This window comes from Scyliorhinus torazame, chromosome 2 (genome assembly GCF_047496885.1).
Source record: "Scyliorhinus torazame isolate Kashiwa2021f chromosome 2, sScyTor2.1, whole genome shotgun sequence".
Lineage (NCBI taxonomy): Eukaryota > Metazoa > Chordata > Chondrichthyes > Carcharhiniformes > Scyliorhinidae > Scyliorhinus > Scyliorhinus torazame.
In genome coordinates this window covers 339772475-339793551 of record NC_092708.1, presented here as the reverse complement: position 1 = coordinate 339793551, position 21077 = coordinate 339772475, and the positions used below count along the sequence as shown (strand labels likewise).

Sequence of the window (21077 nt, the reverse complement as noted above, 5' to 3'; positions counted from 1 at the left end):
GAGGTGCGCTCTATATACCACCTTCAGCTGTCTCAGCCCCAACCTCGCACATGAGGTTGAGGCATTCACTCTCCGGAGCACCTCACACCAGACCCCCTCCTCTATAACCTCTCCCAGCTCTTCCTCCCACTTTGCAGAAACCTTTTATATATGCTTATCCTGGATCCAGCCTTCATGTTTCAGTTTTTTCAGACGCTGCTCCGCCACCACCTCCCTGAAAAACCAAATCACACGGGCCGGCGGGATCCCAGGTTTTCATAGAAGCAAAATACTGCAGATGCCATAAACCTGAAATGAAAGCAGGAAATGCTGGATGAACTCAGCAGATCCGGTAGCCACTGTGGAGAGACACTGTTAATGTTTTGAGTCTAAATGACACTCCTACAGAACTGAAGAAAAGTAGAAATGTAAAGAATTATATTGTTAGAAAGGGGGCAAAGGCAGCGGGGCAGAATAGAAGAGCGATAGGTTGGGGTAAAGGAGAGGTTGACAAGTGGGTATACTACAGCCTTCTAGACTCAACATTGAGTTCAACAACTTCAGACAGTAAACTTCCCACTCCATCTTAAAGACTTCCTACCCCTGCCCCATCTGCCACTTGCTTCCATTAACACATTCTGCTATCAATCTACCTTTTACCACTTTTAGTACTCTTCATCCCCTAATGGCACCTTTAACACTCTCCTATGTCTAATGTCCATGACAAATTTGTCAACCTCTCATTTGTCCCACATCCTCCATTCACTTTTCAACTATATAATCTTTACATTTCTAAAGTTCTGAAGAAGGATCATTTAGACTCAATATATTAACTGTTCCTCTCTCCACAGATGTTGCCAGACCTGCCAGTTTAACCAACAATTTCTGTTTTCATCCCAGGTTTTCATGTCCATTTGCACAAATGGAAGCACAAAAGGATAAAGCCTGTGAATTTTCCCAATACTGTCCTCCAGGATGAACTCGAGCAACCCGCTGCAGACTTCACCCATGTTCCAAAGTAGTAGAATCCCAGCTCTCTTCCAGAGACATCCCTCACTTTCAACGACCATACACTGATTCCCTCATTCAGCCTTGTTAGTGCAGACGACGAACACAGTGTTCATATTCCATTTCTGCATGTCAGTTTCCATGATGACCACTGCTCCTTCACTTGCTAATGGTGATGCTGAGCCACCTGACTCTGGTTCACAGAGCAGCACCGAAGCTGGCTCTTAAATGTGCGCACTGTGTACAAATTCTCCCTGCTCCATTACTCGGGATTCCATCACAATACCTTTTGATAGCTTAAAATCCTTTTTGTGTGTTATTACAGTCCAAAATTGTGTTAAAGTGTTATTAAATCATTCCCTACTTTTGGTCTAACTGACATTGACATTTGTGCAGTTAAGAGAGTAAATGGGCAGCCCACTCATAAACTTCTGCCAGTGACTCCACGAGAAACTGCCCGAGTGTAATTAGTTCCTCCACTTCGCCAGGCAGATGCTACAACCTCAATTTCACACAGCTCAGATAAACAACCTTCGAGCAGAAATCAAATCTGCACTTGCTCTTTACTCCATGCCTCTGAGCATTAATTCTTGGACTTAACACCAAGATCTGTTGTGTGTTTCACCTCCTTTTGTATTATCTCCCTTACCCTCAACATAATGCATTAAAAAATGTATGTTGTGTTTCAAATGTAATGCATCTGAATTTCAATGAAACATTCTCATTACTTTTCCTTGGGAGAAAAATAGAGGCAAGGATTTAACATAGTGTAGAACTTTTCCTAATGCCATGTCCTACACAGACCGTTAATGCCTTTCGACAGGCGAGGTGTATCTTGGGGAGATTTGTGTTCTAAGTGACAACCCACCTCCTGCCCATTTCACGCAGCCAGAGTAAGAAGCATGTTAATGTCATTGTTAAAATTCTTTTGCATTCACTCATTCATATCCACTGACCAGCTCCCCATTTGAAATGGGTGTACTCAGGTAATTAAGCAATTTGTGTTTGCACTGCAAGTTCCCCTCCAAGCCACTCACCATCTTGACTTGTAAATATATCACCATTTCTTCACTGTCGCTGGGTCAAAACTCTGGAACGCCCTAATTCCTTCTTGTGCCAAAATGTGAAACTGGTGATACCACACAGTATATTTTTCTTGTCCCTTGACTGGATTAGGCTAAACAGTATTCTGATCCAGTTTCGAAAAAGCAACAATGGTGGTTTGTTGGACAGTTGCTGCCCATTGTCAATTCAGTAATCTAATTGAATCTTAAAGTTCAGGGATTTTCAAAAAGGCAACTAAAGGTGCTCCTATTACATTATACAACATATTTAGAAAAACTCTTTGTCTCGTGCATGATCGGTAGAAATTCACTTCAATCTTAATTTGTGGTTCGGAAACCACAGGAATGCTTTTTCGATACTTTGTAATTTTTTTGCTAGAAAAGAACCCAAGTACCAAAAATCTGCTTTTCAAAAAGTTATGTGGTAGTTAGTTTTCTTTTTAAAAAACACATTTGTATTATAGGTGAGCATAACGGATTATGTGATCTTCGATCAGTGCAACATCTTCCAGACAATAATCCATGCAACACATAGTGTAGCCACAGTTGCTCAGGCTCCAGTAGAAAAAGTAGCAGACAAACTGCGAGGTGCCTTATGGTCGCAACAGCCAACATCTCAGCCAAGTCTCATCAGTGTGAACAGTAGTGGTGTGTGGATTACATCAGGAAAAAATGAGTTCCACGTGGCAAAGGGCAATCTATTAGGTTGGTCAGCCTTTTTGAAGTATAAGTGAAATTTATTAAAAATGTTTTCCATTGTGCACGAGGAAATTTGAAAAAAAATTAATTTCTGTTTGTCATTTTATATTTTTGTATTTTATATTTTGATCTATTGTTTTCAATTTGTGAATCCCTCAAATCTACATGCAATGTACAATTACTGCCGAAGGGGACAAGTAGTTATCTGTTCTTTGACTTTTGCCAAGATCATTTACGAATGCTGTTGGAAGGAGTGCAACATTTTTGTGTAACCAGCGGTGTCACTCTATGCCAAATTTCTGATCCGTCAGTTTATCCGCTGCTTTTAGTCATAAAATTTGCAATGAAACCATTTTTGTGCAATATGTCTTCTACATTGAAGAGTAAATACACACCGTTTATTCTTCTGTAAAGCTTTATCAGAACAATATTCCTGAGAAAAAATGTTGCTATTTATTTGGAATATTTAACTAGTTAGCACTTGGTGCTGAGTTAGGTCAACCAGAGATACCAGCACAATTTGGCCCTGTCTTCAATATTTTAATACATACATGACAATTAAAATTAAATGGGTGCTTACTCCCCAGCTGTCACAATCGAGTTTTGAAAAACCCATCCATTTTATTGCATATATAAACTGATCTTTCTAACTGTAGTGTTCTGTTTATTTAGTGATTTTGTTCATTGCAATCTCCAGTTGAATTAAAACATTTGACCTCCATGTATTAACTCTGAAGTGGAAATGTTCTCAAATCTAATTTTATGAGGGGTGTTAATAACATATCACAACTAAAGAACAAGAGTTAAAGAATGTGGTATAGTTCAATGATTGTTCCTAAGGGACTGGTTATGTAATCGTGCAGGATAGTTTTTGTTAGTTGCCAATGCAATCAGAAGTAGTAAACTATTAAAATATCATTCACTTACTTTTATAGCTACATATTGGAAGATAGTTGTACCTCGAGGAACTGTGTCAGCTACAAAATGGGCTTTTGTCATGGCTTCTATGGCCCCTACTAAAAAAGGTTAGTGGCTGCTACGCGCAGCTTTTACTAATAGGTCATGCAGTTATATCCCTTTTTATATTGTACCTTTCACACAGACTAAACTCGTTTATGTTTTGTTCTGTGGACATAAGAACGTAAGATGGTGTTAGATCTCCTATTTCTGTCTGCTGCAGTCTTCTTACGTGATTTCAGAATTCCATAAGACGTAGGAGAAGTAGGCCCATCGTGTCTGCTCAGCCACTCAATGAGATCATGTCTGATCTGATATAATCCTCTACTCCATATTCCACAGATTCACTATCCTCTTAAATGAGCGACCCCTTACTCTGAGATTATGCCCTCTGGTCCTAGACTTTCACACGAGAAGAAATATCCTCTGGGCATCTACCCTGTCAAGATCCCTGGAATCCTATGTGACTTAATAAGGTCATCTCTCAGTCTCCTAAACTCCAATGAGTACAGACTCAACCTCTCCTCATAAGAAAATCCCTCCAGACCTGGGATTAACCTAGTGAACCTTCTCTGGACTGCCTCCAATGCAGGTGTATCTTTCCTTGGATCAGGGGACCAAAACTGTTCACCATATTTCGAGTGTGGTCTAACTAGTGCCTTGTATAGTTTTAACAGGACTTCCCTATTTTTATGTTTCATTCCCTTTGAAATAAAGGCAAACATTCCATTTGCCTTCCCAATTACCCGCTGAACTTGTACACTAGCTTTTTATAATTTATGCACAAGGACCCCCAAATTTATCAGTGCTGAAGTGTTTTGCAGTCTTTGTCCATTTAAATAATATTCAGCTCCTTTATTCTTCCTACCAAAATGCATAACTTCACATTTTCATACATTATTTTCCATCAACCAAGTATTTCCCACTCACTTAACCTGTCTATATCCCTCTGTGTCATCCTTATCACTTGCCACCCCACTTATTTCGTCATCCGCAAACTTGGCAATAGTGCATTCACTTCCCTCATCCACGTTATTAATATATATTGTCAATAACTATGGACCCATAACTGATCCCTGTGGCACAACACTAATTACAGGTTGCCATCCTTAAAATGTCCGTCTTATCCCAACTCTGGGATTATCAGCTTTGACAAAGAGTCATCGGACTCGAAACGTTAGCTCTCTTCTCTCCCTCCAGATGCTGCCAGACCTTCTGAGATTTTCCAGCATTTTCTCTTTCATTTCAGATTCCAGCATCTGCAGTAATTTGCTTTTATCCCAACTCTGTCTTCTATTAGTTAGCCAATCCTCTATCCATGCTCATAAACTACCCCCAACATGAGCCCCGATCTTGTTAAGTAGCCTTTTGTGTCATACCTTATTGAATGCTTTTTGGATATCCAAGTATATTACATCTACAGGTTGTCCTTCATCTATCCTCCTCGTTACCAACTCAAAGAATTGTAATAAATTTGTCATGCATGATTTCCACTTTATGATGCCGTGCTGACTTTGCTTGCTTATATTGTGCATTTCTAAATGTTCTGCTGCTCCATCCTTTATAATGACTCTAAACATTTTCCCAATGAAAGGTTAAGCTAACTGTTAATTACTTGTTTTCTGCCTCCATTTTTTGAATAAAGATGTTTCATTGGCAGTTTTCCAATCCTCTTGGACGTCTCCAGAATTTAACAATATTTGGAAGATTACTACCAGTGTCGCATCCACTATCTCTGTAGCTATTACCTTTAATATCCTGGGATGCAACCCATTAGGTCCAGGGGACTTATCAGCCTTTTGCCCCATTAATTTCCCTTGTACTTTTTCCCTAGTGATTGTTGTTGTATTTATTTCCTTCTCCTCTTCCCCCCCCCCCCCCCCCCCCATTGATTATTTAATATCTTTGCAATGTTATTAATGTCTTCCACTGTGAAGACTGACACAAAGTATTTGTTTAACTCCTTTGTCATATTCTTTAAGAGGCCTACGTTCACTTTGGCCTCTTCCTTTTTATCTATTTAAAGAAGCTCTTGCTGTCAGTTCTTGTATTACTTTCGAGTTTACCCTCTGTTTATTTTCTCACTTTTGTTGGTTTTTAAAACTTTCCCACTCCTCTAACTTGCCACTAATCTTTGCCACATTCTATGTTTTTTCTTTCAGTTTAATACTATCCTTCACTTCCTTGGTTAACCATGGTTGATTTATCCCTTTCCTAGAATCCTTCCTCATTGGGATATATCTTTGTTGTGAGTCATGAACTATTTTCAGAAACATTTGCTATTGCTGATCAACCATCTGTCCTGCTAAACTCCTTTTCCCGCCCACTCCAGCCAACTCTGCCCTCATTCCTTTATACTTACTCTTACGTGTAGCACAGTTGTTTCTGACTGAAGTTTTTCTCACACTCAAATTGTATGCTAAATTCTACCTGTTTCTGAGAGGATCTTTTACTGAGATTGTTTATCAAATCTGCCTCATTACACATTACCAAATAGAAAATTGCCTGATCCCTGGTTGGATCCATAACTTATAGTTTGAGGAAACTGTCCGGAATAATTCTTCCTCGTGGCTAAATCTGTCAATTTGATTTTGTTCACCCTTTGGTTACTTTGAAAAATCTGTTGGTGAATTATTAAAGCGAACACGAAGATTAAAGTCACCCATGATTGAAGTACTGCTTTTTTACATGCTTTTATTATCTCTTGATTTAGTCTCTATCCTAGAGCATTGCCTTTCTCTTGAATTGACTTTCCCTAGGTGTTCCAGTGCAGAAATTGGTATACTCCCCTGGGTGGTTTCGGAGTGAAAAATATCAAAAAGAAAAAAAATAGAAAGCGACATAAAAATAGAAAATTTTTGAAGTACACAGATCTGTTAGTATCTGTAAGGAGAAAAGATGGATTTTTGTTTTTGATGCAGATCCTTCATCAGAGTTGGAAATTTGGAAGTCAGCACACTATTTAAAGGTTGAAGCAGAGATGGGAAAGGAAACAAATTGGATGAAATATTGGATTAGCTGCTAGGCTCTGAGTTCCATTGCAGCACATTGACGAATGAATGATCCCTTGGACTATAGGCTAAGGATCTTGTGAAATTAATTCATTCCAATTTCCCTTGGAAATTACTTCTACAACTAGCTTGAATTTGGTTCTATTTAGCAATGTCACTAACAGGCCAAAGGATAGTTGTGTGAGATGTGGGGGGAAAATCCCATACTGGTGCAAGTACAGAGTCCTCTTGTGAATTGGGGCTCGGGCAGATTAGTGGTTGGTCAAAGTTGAAGAGGTTGAATAGATACTGGGGACAATTGCGCGTGATCTCTGCAGAAAGCTTTTTTTCTCTGACACTGGATGCTTCACTCCCCAGCCCCAACACCCTGAAGTGTAAGTAAGTGGTGCGTTGGCAGCAGAGATCAAATTGAGGGTCAAGGGGGACAACAGTTATTGCAGTTACTCCGATTAGGAAAAGAGATCATGGATATATTAGATCTCCAACAGATTTTTCAAAGTAACAAAAGGGTGAACAAAAGCCTAGATGACATACAAAGAACTTTCTCAGTTGGAAAATCGAGCAGGATTATAAAAGCAATAAACAAAACAAATATTGATCCAAATTGGAAGAAAATTAGGAGGTCAGATGAAATTAAACTTCAAACCTGCCAAGGAAAAGGATAAGATACTTTTCTGGCAGCTAGCCTGGTTGGAGCCACCTCTCTCTCTGTCTCTCTCTAAGTACCATGCACTAATAGGGCATTGGCAATCAAGGACCTCCGTACGTTGGTCTACATTTATGCTTGGAAAGTTACTGCAGTGGATTGGTGTTGCCTTCTGCAGGTTCTGACTGACCAGCGACCCTCGCTTTTACCACCTGCCATAGGCTTAGAAACCTGTTTGGCCACATTATAAGCCTACCTTTTTTGGCTATCAAGTCCCAGAGTGAGAATGAAACCAGATCCTTCTGGAGGTACGGAAGCTACCACTGTGCCACCAGATTGGTTGGAGCCATAAAGGAGGCAGAGCGAGAGCACAAACAAGGCCCATGGATCTATCAGAAACTTAATTAACGACAGACACTTTCCCACATCCTACCAGCTTATTGGACAACATGCAAGATGTAATACACATAATTACATGGTGGGAAGTAACGGTGATTTAGCCATGTTTTTTATCCCACATATTTAATAATTTTCTGTAACACAGATTCTATCCGACTTGTCCAGTCACCAAAGGAAAATAGCCAACTACAGTTGAAACTATTACTGTGTAAAATTTCTTCTGTGCTTGAATTTAATCAAACTAATTATTATTGAAGTCTTAATAGCCACATAATCCTTTGCTGACCATTTGCTTTCCTGTAACATGACAGTGTTATATTCGAGGTTGCTGATTTGCACGTTCATGAAAAAATAGAATGCAGTCTCAACATAGGTAAAAATTCTGACACAGCATGAATCATTGCTCTGACCACAACCTATGTGAATTACCTGCTCTTGTTTCTGTATCTTTCAATCTCACATACAGATATTTATTCACTCATCTTTAAACATGTTGATTTAACATTATGTTTGTAATTTTGCAGTTCTATTTACATATTTTATGGGGATGACAGGCTTCTTACATTTCCTTCTGAAAGTTAAAGGTTGAAAATTTTACACTTAGCCTGCAGTCACAGCCATATTAAACAACTCTTGCATCTTTTATATTCATTCATGGGATATGGTCATCACTGGCTAAGCCAACATATATTGCCCATCCCTAATTGCCCTTGACATGGTGACGGTAAACTGCCATAATCTGTATGGTGTAGGTACATGCACAGTGCCTTTGGAGAGGGAGTTCCAGGATTTTGACCCAGCAACAGTGAAGGAATGGTTATATAGTTCCAAGTCAGGATGGTGAGTGACTTGGAGGGGGAACTTGTAGGTGGTGGTGTTCCCGTGCATCTGCTCCCTTTGTGGTAAAGGTTATATGGGTTTGGAAGTACTGGAACTTTGGAGAGTTGTTGCAGTGCATCTTGTAGATGCACTACTGGCACTGTGTTGGTGATGGAGGGAGTACAATGCTTACTAAAATATTTCAGTATGTTTAAAGTGGTGGATGGGGTGCCAACCAAGCAGATTGCTTTGTCCTGGATGGTGTTGAGCTTCTTGAGTGTTGGAGCTGCACTCATCCAAGAAAGTGGAGAGTATTCCATTACACTCCTGACTTGTGCCTTGTGGGTGGTGGACAGGCTTTGGGGAGTATACTCACTGCATAATTCCCAGCCCCTGACCTACTCTTGTTACCACAGCATTTATATGGCTAGTCCAGTTGAGTTTTCAGTCAACGGTCAGATTTTCTCTTTTAGGAAATGCCTGCTACTTTTGTGTCTGCAAGTTCTAACAAAGTTACTTGTAACTTATCGGCCCAAGCCTGAATATTGTCCAGGCTATTGTCCAGGCCTTGTTGCATATGAACACTGACTGCTTCAGTATCAGAGGGGTCACGAAAGGTGCTGAACATTGTGCCATCATCTACGAACGTCTCCACTTATGACATTATGATGGAAGCAAGGTTATTGATGCGATAGCTGAAGATGGTTGGGCCTGGGACACTGCCCTGAGGAACTCTGCAGCTATGTCCCAGGTCTGAGTGTTATCCATGTTGTTTAGTATCTGGACCACACCAACTCTTAACCAAATATTCACTTGTGATAAAGTCACATTTTCTGGATCCAGTTCCTCCTCCTTAACTTGAAGATTTAATTATCCATAATCCTAGGAACTCTTCTCTGGACCTTTTATCAATGCTTGGAACACCATATTTTTTTTATAAAGCATCCTTCAAGCAGATCAAAGACTAAGTGCTTCACAAAGGAGAAAAGACACGAAACAAGCAAAGGGGAGGATTAAAGTAGGTTGGAAAGGGAATAAGAGACAATGCTCGAGATTTTTTCCTGCAGCTTTCAAGGGAAGGGAAGGGGTTGCAAGATAACATTGCGGAAATTTCTAAAGAACAAGAAAAATAACTGAAAGGCTTGTGGAGTTGAATAAATTAATCCGCATGCTGCGATATATGGCTGGTGACGATTGATGAGGTGAAGTGGGTCGAAACAATAGGATTTGGAAGCTGCGGAAAGAACTTAAGAGATTTGGAAACCAAGATGAGTTTGATCTTCAAGTTAGTATGCTGAGGTTGAAAATGTAGAGGGCTTCGATAGGGGTAAGTGTTGATGGATGTTCCGAACTTCATGAGTGACCTTGGTCTGCGAAGTTCCCAATTAATTGAAGTTTATGAAGAGTGGAGATCCGGGACCATATTTGAGAAATCAGTTCTTGAGGTGATGAAGGTACAGATTAAGATTTCATGGATGAGTGAGAAATAGGAACAATAGAACACATAGCAATAAGGGCACAATAAGATCATGTGCTAGAGGTAGAAAAATACAACCGTGGCGACTGACTGATGTTGGACTAAGAAGGACCGCTTTTTGGACAAACAGAACAATTATTTGGTTTAATCTGAGCACCTGGCCGGGGCAACCAGTAGAACTGGAGTGAGAGGCTCTGGTGTAATTATGAACCTGAGAATATTGTTCAGTTTTGTAATAATTGAATAAAGGAGATTTTAGATTTTGCGAGATCTAATACTGAATAGCGTGTCAACAATATTGGAGTAATGATGGTGGCAGAGTTGTTCTTTTAAAGATAAGGGGCGGGATTCTCTGACTCCCCGCCGGGTCGGAGAATCGCCGGGGGTCGGCGTGAATCCCGCCCCCACCGTCCTCCGAATTCTACGGCCCCAAAAAAATCTCCCTGGCGTAAATCGCACCGCCCGCCTCGGAGAATGGCGGGGACTGGTGTTGCTAACTTTTGTTTGGCTCTTAATTTGGTTCTGTTTAATCACGTTTGCTCAAGAGTCGCCAGGTATCTTTCGACACCGCCACAAGGTTCAGAACTGAATACTGATCAATGACTCGATACACCAGTTAGTAAGTTCAAAAGCAATGCTCATTTATTTACACACAGTCAAATCTACTCATGCATAAACTCTACAAACTAAGTTACCACTATTACTACAGCCTATACTTAGCTTCGGGCACCCACTCAGTCAGAGGAACAATGGCCGTTGCTCGGTTCTGAGGCTGCTGCGTTGAGCTGTTTACAGGGTACCAACTAGGAGCGTCTGTCTCGTAGCATGCGTTGACTTGGGACTTACTTGGTCTGATGCAGCTGCTAGGCAGGTCTCTCTCTTCGGTGAGAGCCAAAGCCAAAGGAGGAAGATTCTCCCTTGGGTGATACCTCTTATACTGCAAAGGGCTTTGCGCTCTTTTGGGCGGTCCTTGAACTTGACTTCAACTAATTGGGTCTTTCCCAATCATCTGTATCAATTTTCCTCCAATAGAGGGGTGGTTCCCTGATCGCTGGGCGTGTCCTGGTGACTGTCAGTCTGCTTTGTCTTAGCTTCTTCTGGCGCAGGGGAGTCTGGCCTAACATTGTGTATCCAAATGTTTCCCTTTTGTCCCCGGAGATGGCTCATTAGTATGTAAATCGTTTGGTAGTTTCTGTCCTGTCTGAGCGTTTAAGGTTCGAATCAACAGACCGAGCTTGCACCTGCTTGTTTCTTAGCATTGTCCAATTTTCCCTGCATTCTTTGCGGGTGTCCATTTTGTAATTGGGACGTGGCCATCCCAGATGGCTACACTCCCTCCTTGTGATCCTCAACGCGAAGCGTGAAGGATCACATTACTATGGTGTCTTCATCCTCTGATCCCCGGGGCACCCATGCTTAGGCTCTGCACTGTCCTATCCTATGCAACACAATTTTACCTAAACCATTTTAAATACATTCATTATCATAAAATTCTACGGGGCGCTATGACATTAATACATGCATTACAGAAATATAAAAAAACTGGAACCTCTAACTATTCTCTATAAGCTATCCTCATTCAAACAATCCAAAAATACAAACAATCCAAAAATAATTTGTACATCTTAAACTGTACAAAATAGCAGCACCCAAATTTCTCTGGCCTGGCAGTCAGACACAGAGGTTTACATCTCTTTATTCCATAGAGTACATTAAACAAAATGAATGCTCTTTAATCCGTCCCAATGGGTTCGGGGGTCTGGTGAAATCCGAAAATGGGGGACCTAAATCTGTATACCAGGGTGCGAGAGCGATATGCTCTGTTTCGCCATTTCCTGACTCTAAACGTTTGTGCGACACTGCAAAGTATCGCCAGCACTAAGAGTGCTTCGACTACATACGAGAGTGAGTACCAGGTGACAAACTTATCATACCAGGTCGGGGTATTGCTAGCTGTCGCTGGGCTAGTTATCTCGGGGTTCCGTGTATTACAGGGGTGAGAGTCATTTACAGTTTGTGTGGTAGGGTTCAGGGGGGTAGCGTCCGTGTGAAACTGAAGGGATCCCGCTAAGATCCATGTGAACACGAAGGCTGTCTTCATCTTTGTCGGACTTCTTCTTTGTCTTCCTCTGGGGTTCCTGGGTTTCTGGAGTTCTGTGAACACAAGCATAATTTCTGTTATTATCTTGCTTAAGATCTCGTATGTCTGTCTGCCTGTCCGTTATTGCCAATTTCCCTTTATAATTGGTCACCATCTGTGACTCCCTCGTTTTTTTAAAACCGAATATTTGGACAAGACATCTAAGAAAAATACTACCGTACTGCGAGCCGTCTCGCAGCCTGTGTGATTTACCATCCCAGTGTTTGAGGATGTAAATAGCATAGGGAAGCAACCTAAGGGTTGCCAAAACCAAACAAAAGAATTTTGAACGTAACGAGCCAAAATGGGGTGCGTATGGGCCGCGGCGGGTAAGAAATGGGTGGAATCCCCGGGTAGGACGGTGATCAATGCCATATGTGCTCTACCCGAGCGTAGCTGACCAGAGGGGGGGTCCTCAGGCAGGACGGAGACCAATGCCGTTTCTCCACTGCCTGAGCAACCGGCAAGAATGGGTAAGAATGTGGTCGTTGTGGGGGCTGCCTCTCGAATTAGGAGAGCAACTATGAGTCGGGTTCTGTCGACAAACTAGTTCCTCTGAACTAATGTTGGGACAAACTTGTACCTTTAACAAGGCTCTGGTGACAAACTAGTTCCTCTGAACTATTGTCTGGGACAAACTTGTTCCATTAACAGCCAGGGGGCGTTAAAGGAGTGGTGACGTGGGGCCGTGAAAAACTTTCCAAGTTTACACACAACACTTAACGATAACACTAACGAACAAACATTCAACAAACATGGTGCAGGTTCCATCAGAAAGGACACCGTATCTCTCCATCGGTTCCTTTTTTCTCTATCATCTGGACACCTCACTGCTCAATAGCGAACAGGGTCGCAAAGGGATTTGTTTGGTTGGAGTCAGACTCTTAAGTCATCATCTTCTCCCGGCTGCCAAACTGTTGTCTGTAGTAACCGTGCTAAAGCTGCTTGGGGCGAATTGGGGTCCATCTCATCATTCCGGATGAGCCTGAACGAATTGTCTCGGTGCCAGAATCGTGTGTCGAGGTTGGAGGTACTGTGCTTTAATCCGTAATCGTCGGGTGGTGGGTCTGGATCAGGGGCTTTGATATTAGTGATTTCAAATGGGTCTGTGGAATCATGCTCAGATTCGCTGGGAGTGAGGCCTGGTGTAGGGGTGTAGTCGTAACGTGGTGCGCTGTGGCTGTCGTCATTGTGATCGCTATCACTGTTGCTGTCGCTGCTGGTTGAGGGAAGGGAGAGGCGGAGTCGTGCCTCTAGGGGCGGAGGTGAAGTCGTGTCTGAGGGCAGGCTGGAGTGGTTGGGGGAGGGTAGGAATACGTCATCTGTGGGCGGGGCGTGATCATCTGCTGCTGCGAGCAGGATGTGGCGTGTGTGGTTATTCAGCGAGCCATAAGCCTTGAGCTGGTTTATATGAAACCATGCAGACTTACCATTGTGATAGGTTATTTTGTATACTGAGGGGCTGACTTTGTCCAAAATGGAGTACGGTCCGGAAAATTTTGGGGAGAGGAATGAACTGGGGTTGTAAAGGGAAAGCATAACTTGTTGCCCTACTGTAAACTCAGTGGCGTGTACTGTTTTGTCAAAACAGGCCTTGCTCTGTTACTTCCTGGTTCCAAGTCTCACTGGGATAAACTTGTACCTTTAACAAGGTTCTGGTGACAAACTAGTTCCTCTGAACTATTTTCTGGGACAAATCAGGCCACCAGCAAAGTGGTCTGAGGTGGGCTACGATGGGTTCAATTCCTTGGTGTCCATGATTGTCATGGAACTGACAAATGATCTGGTTCCTGTCCTGGCTGGGAACTATATATATGCCATCCTTTAAAATCACACCGTCGTGTGTGGTGATTGCGTTTTTAAACTTGTCGTACGGGGCTGGGAAGGTTCCCTTTAAAACTTCCCTGAGTTTCTCGTCCTCTTTCTGGGCCTTCGCTAAATCCTGAATGTTGGTCTGTGAGACCTGAACTGCGTGTACTGGGGTGCTTTCGGGGGTGTTCCAGAAATAACCATGCCTGGAGCCTGCCTTCGCTGGGGCGTCTGCTTTAAGGTTTCCAGGGGGGGAAGAACGGTGATGACTGCGAACCTTAATTATGCCGTATTTCCTATCCTTCGCTGTCTCTAAGATATGGCAGAGTAATGGGGCTGAGGGTAGGGGTTTACCGTCTGCGGAAACAAATCCTCTTGTTTCCCAGAGTGGTAGGAACTCTGTCAAACTATTACAGACATACAAGCTGTCTGAGTAAATGCCTGGGTCGGGAACGAGTCTGGGTGGTCTACAATATATGCAATTGCTGCCAGCTCTGCTGCCTGCAAGCCTAAGTGTCCTGGCAACTTTAAGGAAATTTCATCTAGGGCGCGTCCCTGCGCGTCCTCTACATATATACTGCAACCGGTAATTCTTTCTCCATTTAACACTGTGGATGAGCCATCCACATATATCTTCAGGGGTGCGCACGTGTCTGTGGGCTGGTGTCTCTGGGGTGTACTACCTGTTTTTCTGGGAGACATTTTAGGAATAAATGGGCCTGTGTTCTGTTTAGTGGTGATCTCACATTCGTGAGGGGTGCCTGCATACTGCAAATTATCGGCAAGGAAGGTGTGGGTCTTGGTTCATTTTACTGTGATGTCCGTCCCTGGAAAAGAAGGGTCCAACGGGCTGCGCGATTTGGCTGACTGTGCCATCTTTAAGTCGGCCGTCTAACAATAGCTGTGTCGGTGTGTGTTCTGTGAGGATGGTGATGGGGTTGAGTCCTGTAATGTAGGCGAAGTATTGTACTGCCCAAAAAACTGCGAGCAGGTGCCTTTCACAGGTAGAAAATCCTTGCTCTACGGGGTCTAACATGCGTGAGGCGTATTCTATGGGGCGTAACTGGTCGTGGCTTTCCTGGAGGAGCACAGCCGAAAGGGCTCGGTCGGTGTTTGCTACCTCTGTAGCGTACGGGGAATGTGGATCTTGGACCTGTAGTGCGCGAGCTGTGCTGAGTGCTCTTTTTAAAGCGTCCACTGCATCTGTATGCTGTGGAAGCCATTCCCAAGGTGCCTGCTTCTTGGGAAGTTCGGAAAAGGGAGCTGCTTTAGTGGCGAAACCGTCAATATGGTTTCGGCAGTAGCCAACCAGTCCTAAAAATGACCAGAGGGCTGAGACATTGTGGGGAAGGGGCAATTTGACGATCGAGTCAATTCTCTTGTGCTCGATCTCACATTTACCATGAGTGATCACTGTTCCCAAGTAAATCACTTCTTCTTTCAGAATCTGGGCCTTCTTGGGGTTGACTTTACAACCAATTTCTTTTAGGAGTGCTAGGAGTTCAGCGAGAAGCAAAATGTGCTCTCCCTTTGTGTCTGTCTGTCGTAACAAGTCGTCTACATACTGGACCGGACAATCAGGACGGGAAAATTTTGCTTATCCATTTGTCAGCTGTCGGTGGAATATGGAGGGGGAGTTGTGGAAGGCACGTCCATGTGTAATGTTTCCCTTGGAATGTAAAGGTGAATTTTTACTGGCACGCTTTAGCCAATGGAATGGACCAGAAGCCATTACTAATGTCCAAAACCGAAAAAACTTTTGACTGGAGCCCCTGTTTGAGCATGGTCTCGGGACTCGTGGCTACAGTGGGGGCTGCTGCTGGGGTTACTTTGTTCAGTTCCCGGTAATCAATGGTCAGTCGCCATGATCCATCCGGTTTCCTGACGGGCCAAATTGGTGTGTTGTTTGTGGAGGCTACTGATCTGAGTATGCCTTGATCCAACAAACTCTCCATTACTTTGGAGATTTCTCTCTCTGCTTCCTGGGAAAATCCATACTGCTTCTGGGGACCTGTAATGTTCACAAAGCCAGTCAAACTGCCACAGTCGTGCTTGTGCTGTGCAAATGCTGCTTTATGTTCCTGCAGGACTGCCCTAACTTGTTTGTCTGCACTAATGGCTCGAGGGTCGAATCAGAAGTCTCCTCCTGAGCAAATCCTATTTACGTATTCTCCTACTGTGAGCGTGGCGGGGGCTCGTGCTGCCTTTGCCATTTTCCATACACGCTTGTTAACTGGATCAAAAGAAAGGTTATGGGAGCTCATGAAATCGATCCCAAGGATATGTTCTGCTGTCTGGGGCAGATCAACTAAAACTACAGGGTGCTTGGTTGCAATGTTCCCTATCTGTGTTGCTATAGGGGCTGTGATGTGTCCCTGTTGTAAATGGCCTGTAAAGCCGCCGAGTGTAATGGTGCCTGTTGTGGGCCACGTGTCTCGCTGGACCATCGTGGAGGAATTGAGTGTGGGGCGGGACCTTCCTGTGTCCCAAAGAAATTCCACGGATTGTCCCCGAACTTTGCCTGCTACTAGCGGTCCACCGGACTTGTCCCAAAGGGTGTCGCAGACCCAAGTTGGGGAGCCCGAACACCGTTCATGTCTGTACTCTCTGAACAGGCGCTCACGTTATGGATCGGCTTTGCCCTATTCTTGTTTAGGGTGCCTGTCTGTTGGTTTCTCTGCTGCTTCTGAGGCGCATTGCACTCTCGTGCAAAGTGTCCTAGCTGTCCATAATTATAACATTCTTGAGGTTTTGGCTGGGGTTGGTGGTTCCTGCCCTCATTTACCCATGCGGGGTTCTGGTGTGCTTTAACTGGGTTCATTTCTGCTTGCTCTTCATCGGGTCTTATAAATGAGGTTTTGCCTGCAATTGATTGCTCCCAAGCGCGGGACAATCTCTTCAAAACCCATTTTTCATTGTGGGCCCCTGAAGGTGCAGAGGATTCCGCACCTTTGGGGCGGACCGACGCCGGAGTGGTTCACGCCACTCCTCGGCGCCGGGACCCCACGCCCTGCCTGGTAGGGGAGAATCCCGCCCAAGGTGTCCAAGCTTTCACATGTTCTACATGTAAACTTACTAACATTTTTGCATGATTTATAACAATTGCTTCTAAATTACAATTACATTCTTCTGGTGTATTCCATCATTTAATTAGTCATATTGCTTACAGCATCACAGTGACTGGGTATTTTCAGTGAATGTTCAATAAACGCATCAAAATCCTTTTTCCTTTTCCACCTTTGCCAATAGGCATGTGTGACCTTTGAGTGCAAAAATTCAATGTCTACCAGTTCACTGGATACCTTCCATGACTGGTGGGTACTACATGCCATTTCTATATTATTTCCTTCGATCTTATTGTTTAATCTTATTGATATCAGTTGGGTTGGTGAAGCCCTCCCAGATCCTCTAGTGCCCTCAAGGAAAAGACACCTGATGATTGGATTTTTCCCAATCTCTCAGATGTCAATCCATTCGAAAGTATGACCCATTTCCTTTGTACTTTTTTTGCATTAATTAATTTGACCCCTAAATGATATGTCACAGTAAAATTTGATAATGTACCCATCTCTATCATTTGTGAATAGTGCCGGGGAATGTAAAAATTGCTCTCTGAAGAAGTTCATCAAACAATGTAAAGGGTAATGAATGCTAGCTTTGCTAGTGATATCCAGATCCAATGAATGGATAAAATAGAAACTTTTCCAGATTGTCCTTTCTATTCAGAACCACTGATGGCTCCTTAGAACTGCCAACCCAGTTCTAGAATCAGCAAGGTAGTTTACCATGAGCCTCAATTTTTCTGAACAGCCCCAGGTAAATTAATCCGCCAAGTAATCCTCAGATACAAATTTAGTAACTTCAGAACCTCCCAAAACATGATTTATTGCTTCTAAAACCTAATTTTAAAACTGGTGTTAAAATTGCTTACGTCAGATATTCTTAAATTTCCCCCAAAAATCTATTGATTTCATCTGAGATTTGTAAGCATTTCAGATGGTGTTTGCTATAGAAAGCGATTATGTTGTACCTACATAAATCATTGTCAATCCAAATAGAATGGCAAAACTGGATAATGTTGTCTTGGCCATAGAACCCCCCTTTCAGACACAATATAGAAATGGTTGCATGAATGCATAAATTCAAATTCTAAATTAGCAGTCCCTTGTTGATCAAGGCCTGCTAGAGCATAAATTAGACTGAAAAATTCAATGCCCGTCAGTGCCTCTATTATTTCTTCAAAGCTTTATGATGGCAATACCACCGGAGTAAATGGAATTGAAATACAAATCATCTCGTGTCAAGATGGGGGGTGATATTAGAAACTTGGATCCAGAAAAGGGGGTCCAAAATGTAGCAGGCAATTTAAAGGTTAAATAGACTGAAGGAAAATACTGTTAGCCTGGACTCAAAGGGATACGCCCACATCTGGTTGGGAACCATGGTCCCATTCAAACTGAAACTCGTTAGGAAATTCATCAGGTGATTCACCTGAAATCCATTGTCTTTCAGGACATTCCTGCATGACCAGACATTATACTATTAGAGTCTGATGACCCATTTGTCATTCAATGGAAAGTCGTTGTATATGAATGGCATAGTTCTGGGGCTGGATTCTCTGCAACTCCAGCCGAAATTGCAAAACTCGATCGGCCGGAGAATCGGCTCCGACACCGAAATCGGCTTTGATGCTGATTCTCCGGACTCCCCAAGTAGACAGAATCGTGGCACCTGCCGCGCAGCCCGGAGAATCGCATCAGGTGCCCTGACGACCGATTCTCTGGAGCCTGAGCAATTCTGCGGCCTGGATAAGCTGAAGCCCTGATGGTGTGGTTCTAACCACCTATAGAAAATTGTGATACCGGCGTGCTGGCTGAGGCGTCTGCGGGAGGAGTTATGGGTTGGCGTGGGGGGGCAGTGGGCTCCCGTAACAGACATCGGCCGTGCTTTCTGCGGAGGTAGAGAGTGACAGGCCGAACAGTCGGGTGCCCCCGATGTGACAGGGAGGGTCTCGCGCAACGGGCACCATTATGGTGGCCATCATGTTGGCCACCCACCCCTTGCGCTGGGTAAACGCAGGGTTAACGGTCGTATGGGTGGGTGCCGAACCGCACCCCGGCCACCCCACCCAACCGGCGACACCCATCGGGGGGACCACCCAGGGTTACCCCAACGGCAGCCCCCAGAGAGGGCAGTGCCATCAAACAGTGGCCCTGGCAGCAGGGGCACCGACAGGGCGGGGGTGCAGGGTGGCCTGCGTGGCTGGGGCGTGCGGTGCCAACCGGGGCCACCATGTAGCCCATGGTACCTGGTTGTGCACGGGTATATGCGCCATGGTAACATTGTGTCTCTCACCCCCTGCAGATCATAATGTTTGGGAGAAAATGGCTTCATAAATACAAGAATCATCTTTCCTTGTCTGTGTATGTGGAAAGAGAGCTGTGTTAGAGTGATGTTTAATGGGAACTGTCAGTGTTAGAACTGTGAAGTAAAAGTTAACATTATCTTCTTTTCTTTTGTTTTAATAAAGTTTTGTTCATTAAAAAAGACGAGCCCTGGAGCGGATTGATCTTTATGCAGTCTTAGAACTTTAAAAAAAAGTTACGTGTCTGGTTCAGTATCTTAACCGTTGTTGAGGGCTGACCAGGTGTCTGTGACACATGATCTAATGGTATGGTGGAATAGACTCCAGGGGCTGATTGACCTATTCCTGTTTCTATACTTTTGAAACTTCTTTCCTTGCAATTAACTCTGGCTCCATTCTCTTACGGTGCTGTAAAATGTGTGGGTGTGATGGGAATTATTAACCTGCTATAAAAGCTTTTTATCTTCAAAATGATTAAATTCTAAAATAAACAAAATCAGAACAATAACTCAAAAGTTTTATTTATTTCAAAATGATTGATTTGCATTGCACAGATTAGTAAATGACAGATTCCTTTACTGTTTTCCCTGATTGATCCTTCCATGTTACAAGTGTCTCTCTAATTTATGGAAATCTCCATGTTGCTTTTTGTTTGCATCTGAGCTCATTGGATAATTGGATCATGGGGCTGTATTAAAAAGATTATTTTCTTGTATATTTTTTCTGCAGGAAGTTTTCTGTGGCTTGGTCAAAGCAACAAGGATCTCTTTTGCATCAACGATCTGAATCCTGAGTTTCGGCCCTCTACTATACAATTACCTCCAGACATTGAGATGGTACAGATTTCTGCCAACCACGATGCGGTATGGGGCCTGGACATGAAGGGCAAAATACATATAAGGACATTGTCAGAAAACTGCCCAAGTGGTATGCACTGGACCAGACTGGATCTTACACAGTTGGGTAAGGTTATTTTTTTAAAACATCATTTTGTTACAGCAATGTTTTTCCTTTATTTGTTGAGCAGTTGCATCACATAAGGTGTCCTCTTGCATTCAGTTTATGTCCAAACATGTCTGCTCTTTTCCCCAGCCTACGCACTCACTACGTTGGAATTTTAATAATGCAACTCTGCAAGTTCTGACAAAGAGCTGAGATCTGTTTGGCTACATTGAACTCCATGATCACTTGGGATCCAAATTATAACATCTTTAACATGGGACCACATTCTGTTTACAACGGATCAAAAACAGACTCGCTTATAATTTTGCACATTTGCTAGGATATTAGAAAAGCTCGAACATGTTTTGTTGGGCTGTTTTCACCTGGAAAATACTCGACCTTACTAGATACTTCACAGTTATTGCACTGCATATGTTTGGCTATTTATTATCTTTACAATTAAACAGCTTGTAATAACAAATACATTTTACTAGTTGCCTATAAAAAGCAGGTCAATATATTTGACAATTTCTGTCTTCCATGTTAATAGTGACTATGTAAATATTAGTGAGTTGAATTGCTGCTGGTCCATAATCTGAGAGGATTCTAGCCGAAGGCAGGTCCTTAGTTCATAGTGATGTTGCTAAGAGTCATTGTTAGCCCCAAGCTATGCAACTTAAATATACATACTTAATTATGATGGACATGGGCCACTTTGTGGGTAGCTTAGTATAACCATTAAAAATGGTGTTCAAAAAGCAA

General features: G+C 43.0%; 1 protein-coding gene across 2 annotated transcripts in view; it reads left to right on the top strand.

The window, feature by feature from the left end:
- Positions 1 to 21077, top strand: part of tecpr2 (tectonin beta-propeller repeat containing 2) — a 123034-nt gene that overhangs the window by 69616 nt on the left and 32341 nt on the right. For both annotated transcript variants that reach the window (XM_072490436.1, XM_072490437.1), the window contains exons 14-16: positions 2516 to 2756; positions 3686 to 3775; positions 20103 to 20336. In XM_072490436.1, the coding sequence (XP_072346537.1) occupies positions 2516 to 2756; positions 3686 to 3775; positions 20103 to 20336 (565 nt within the window). The remainder of the gene's footprint in view (positions 1 to 2515; positions 2757 to 3685; positions 3776 to 20102; positions 20337 to 21077) is intronic.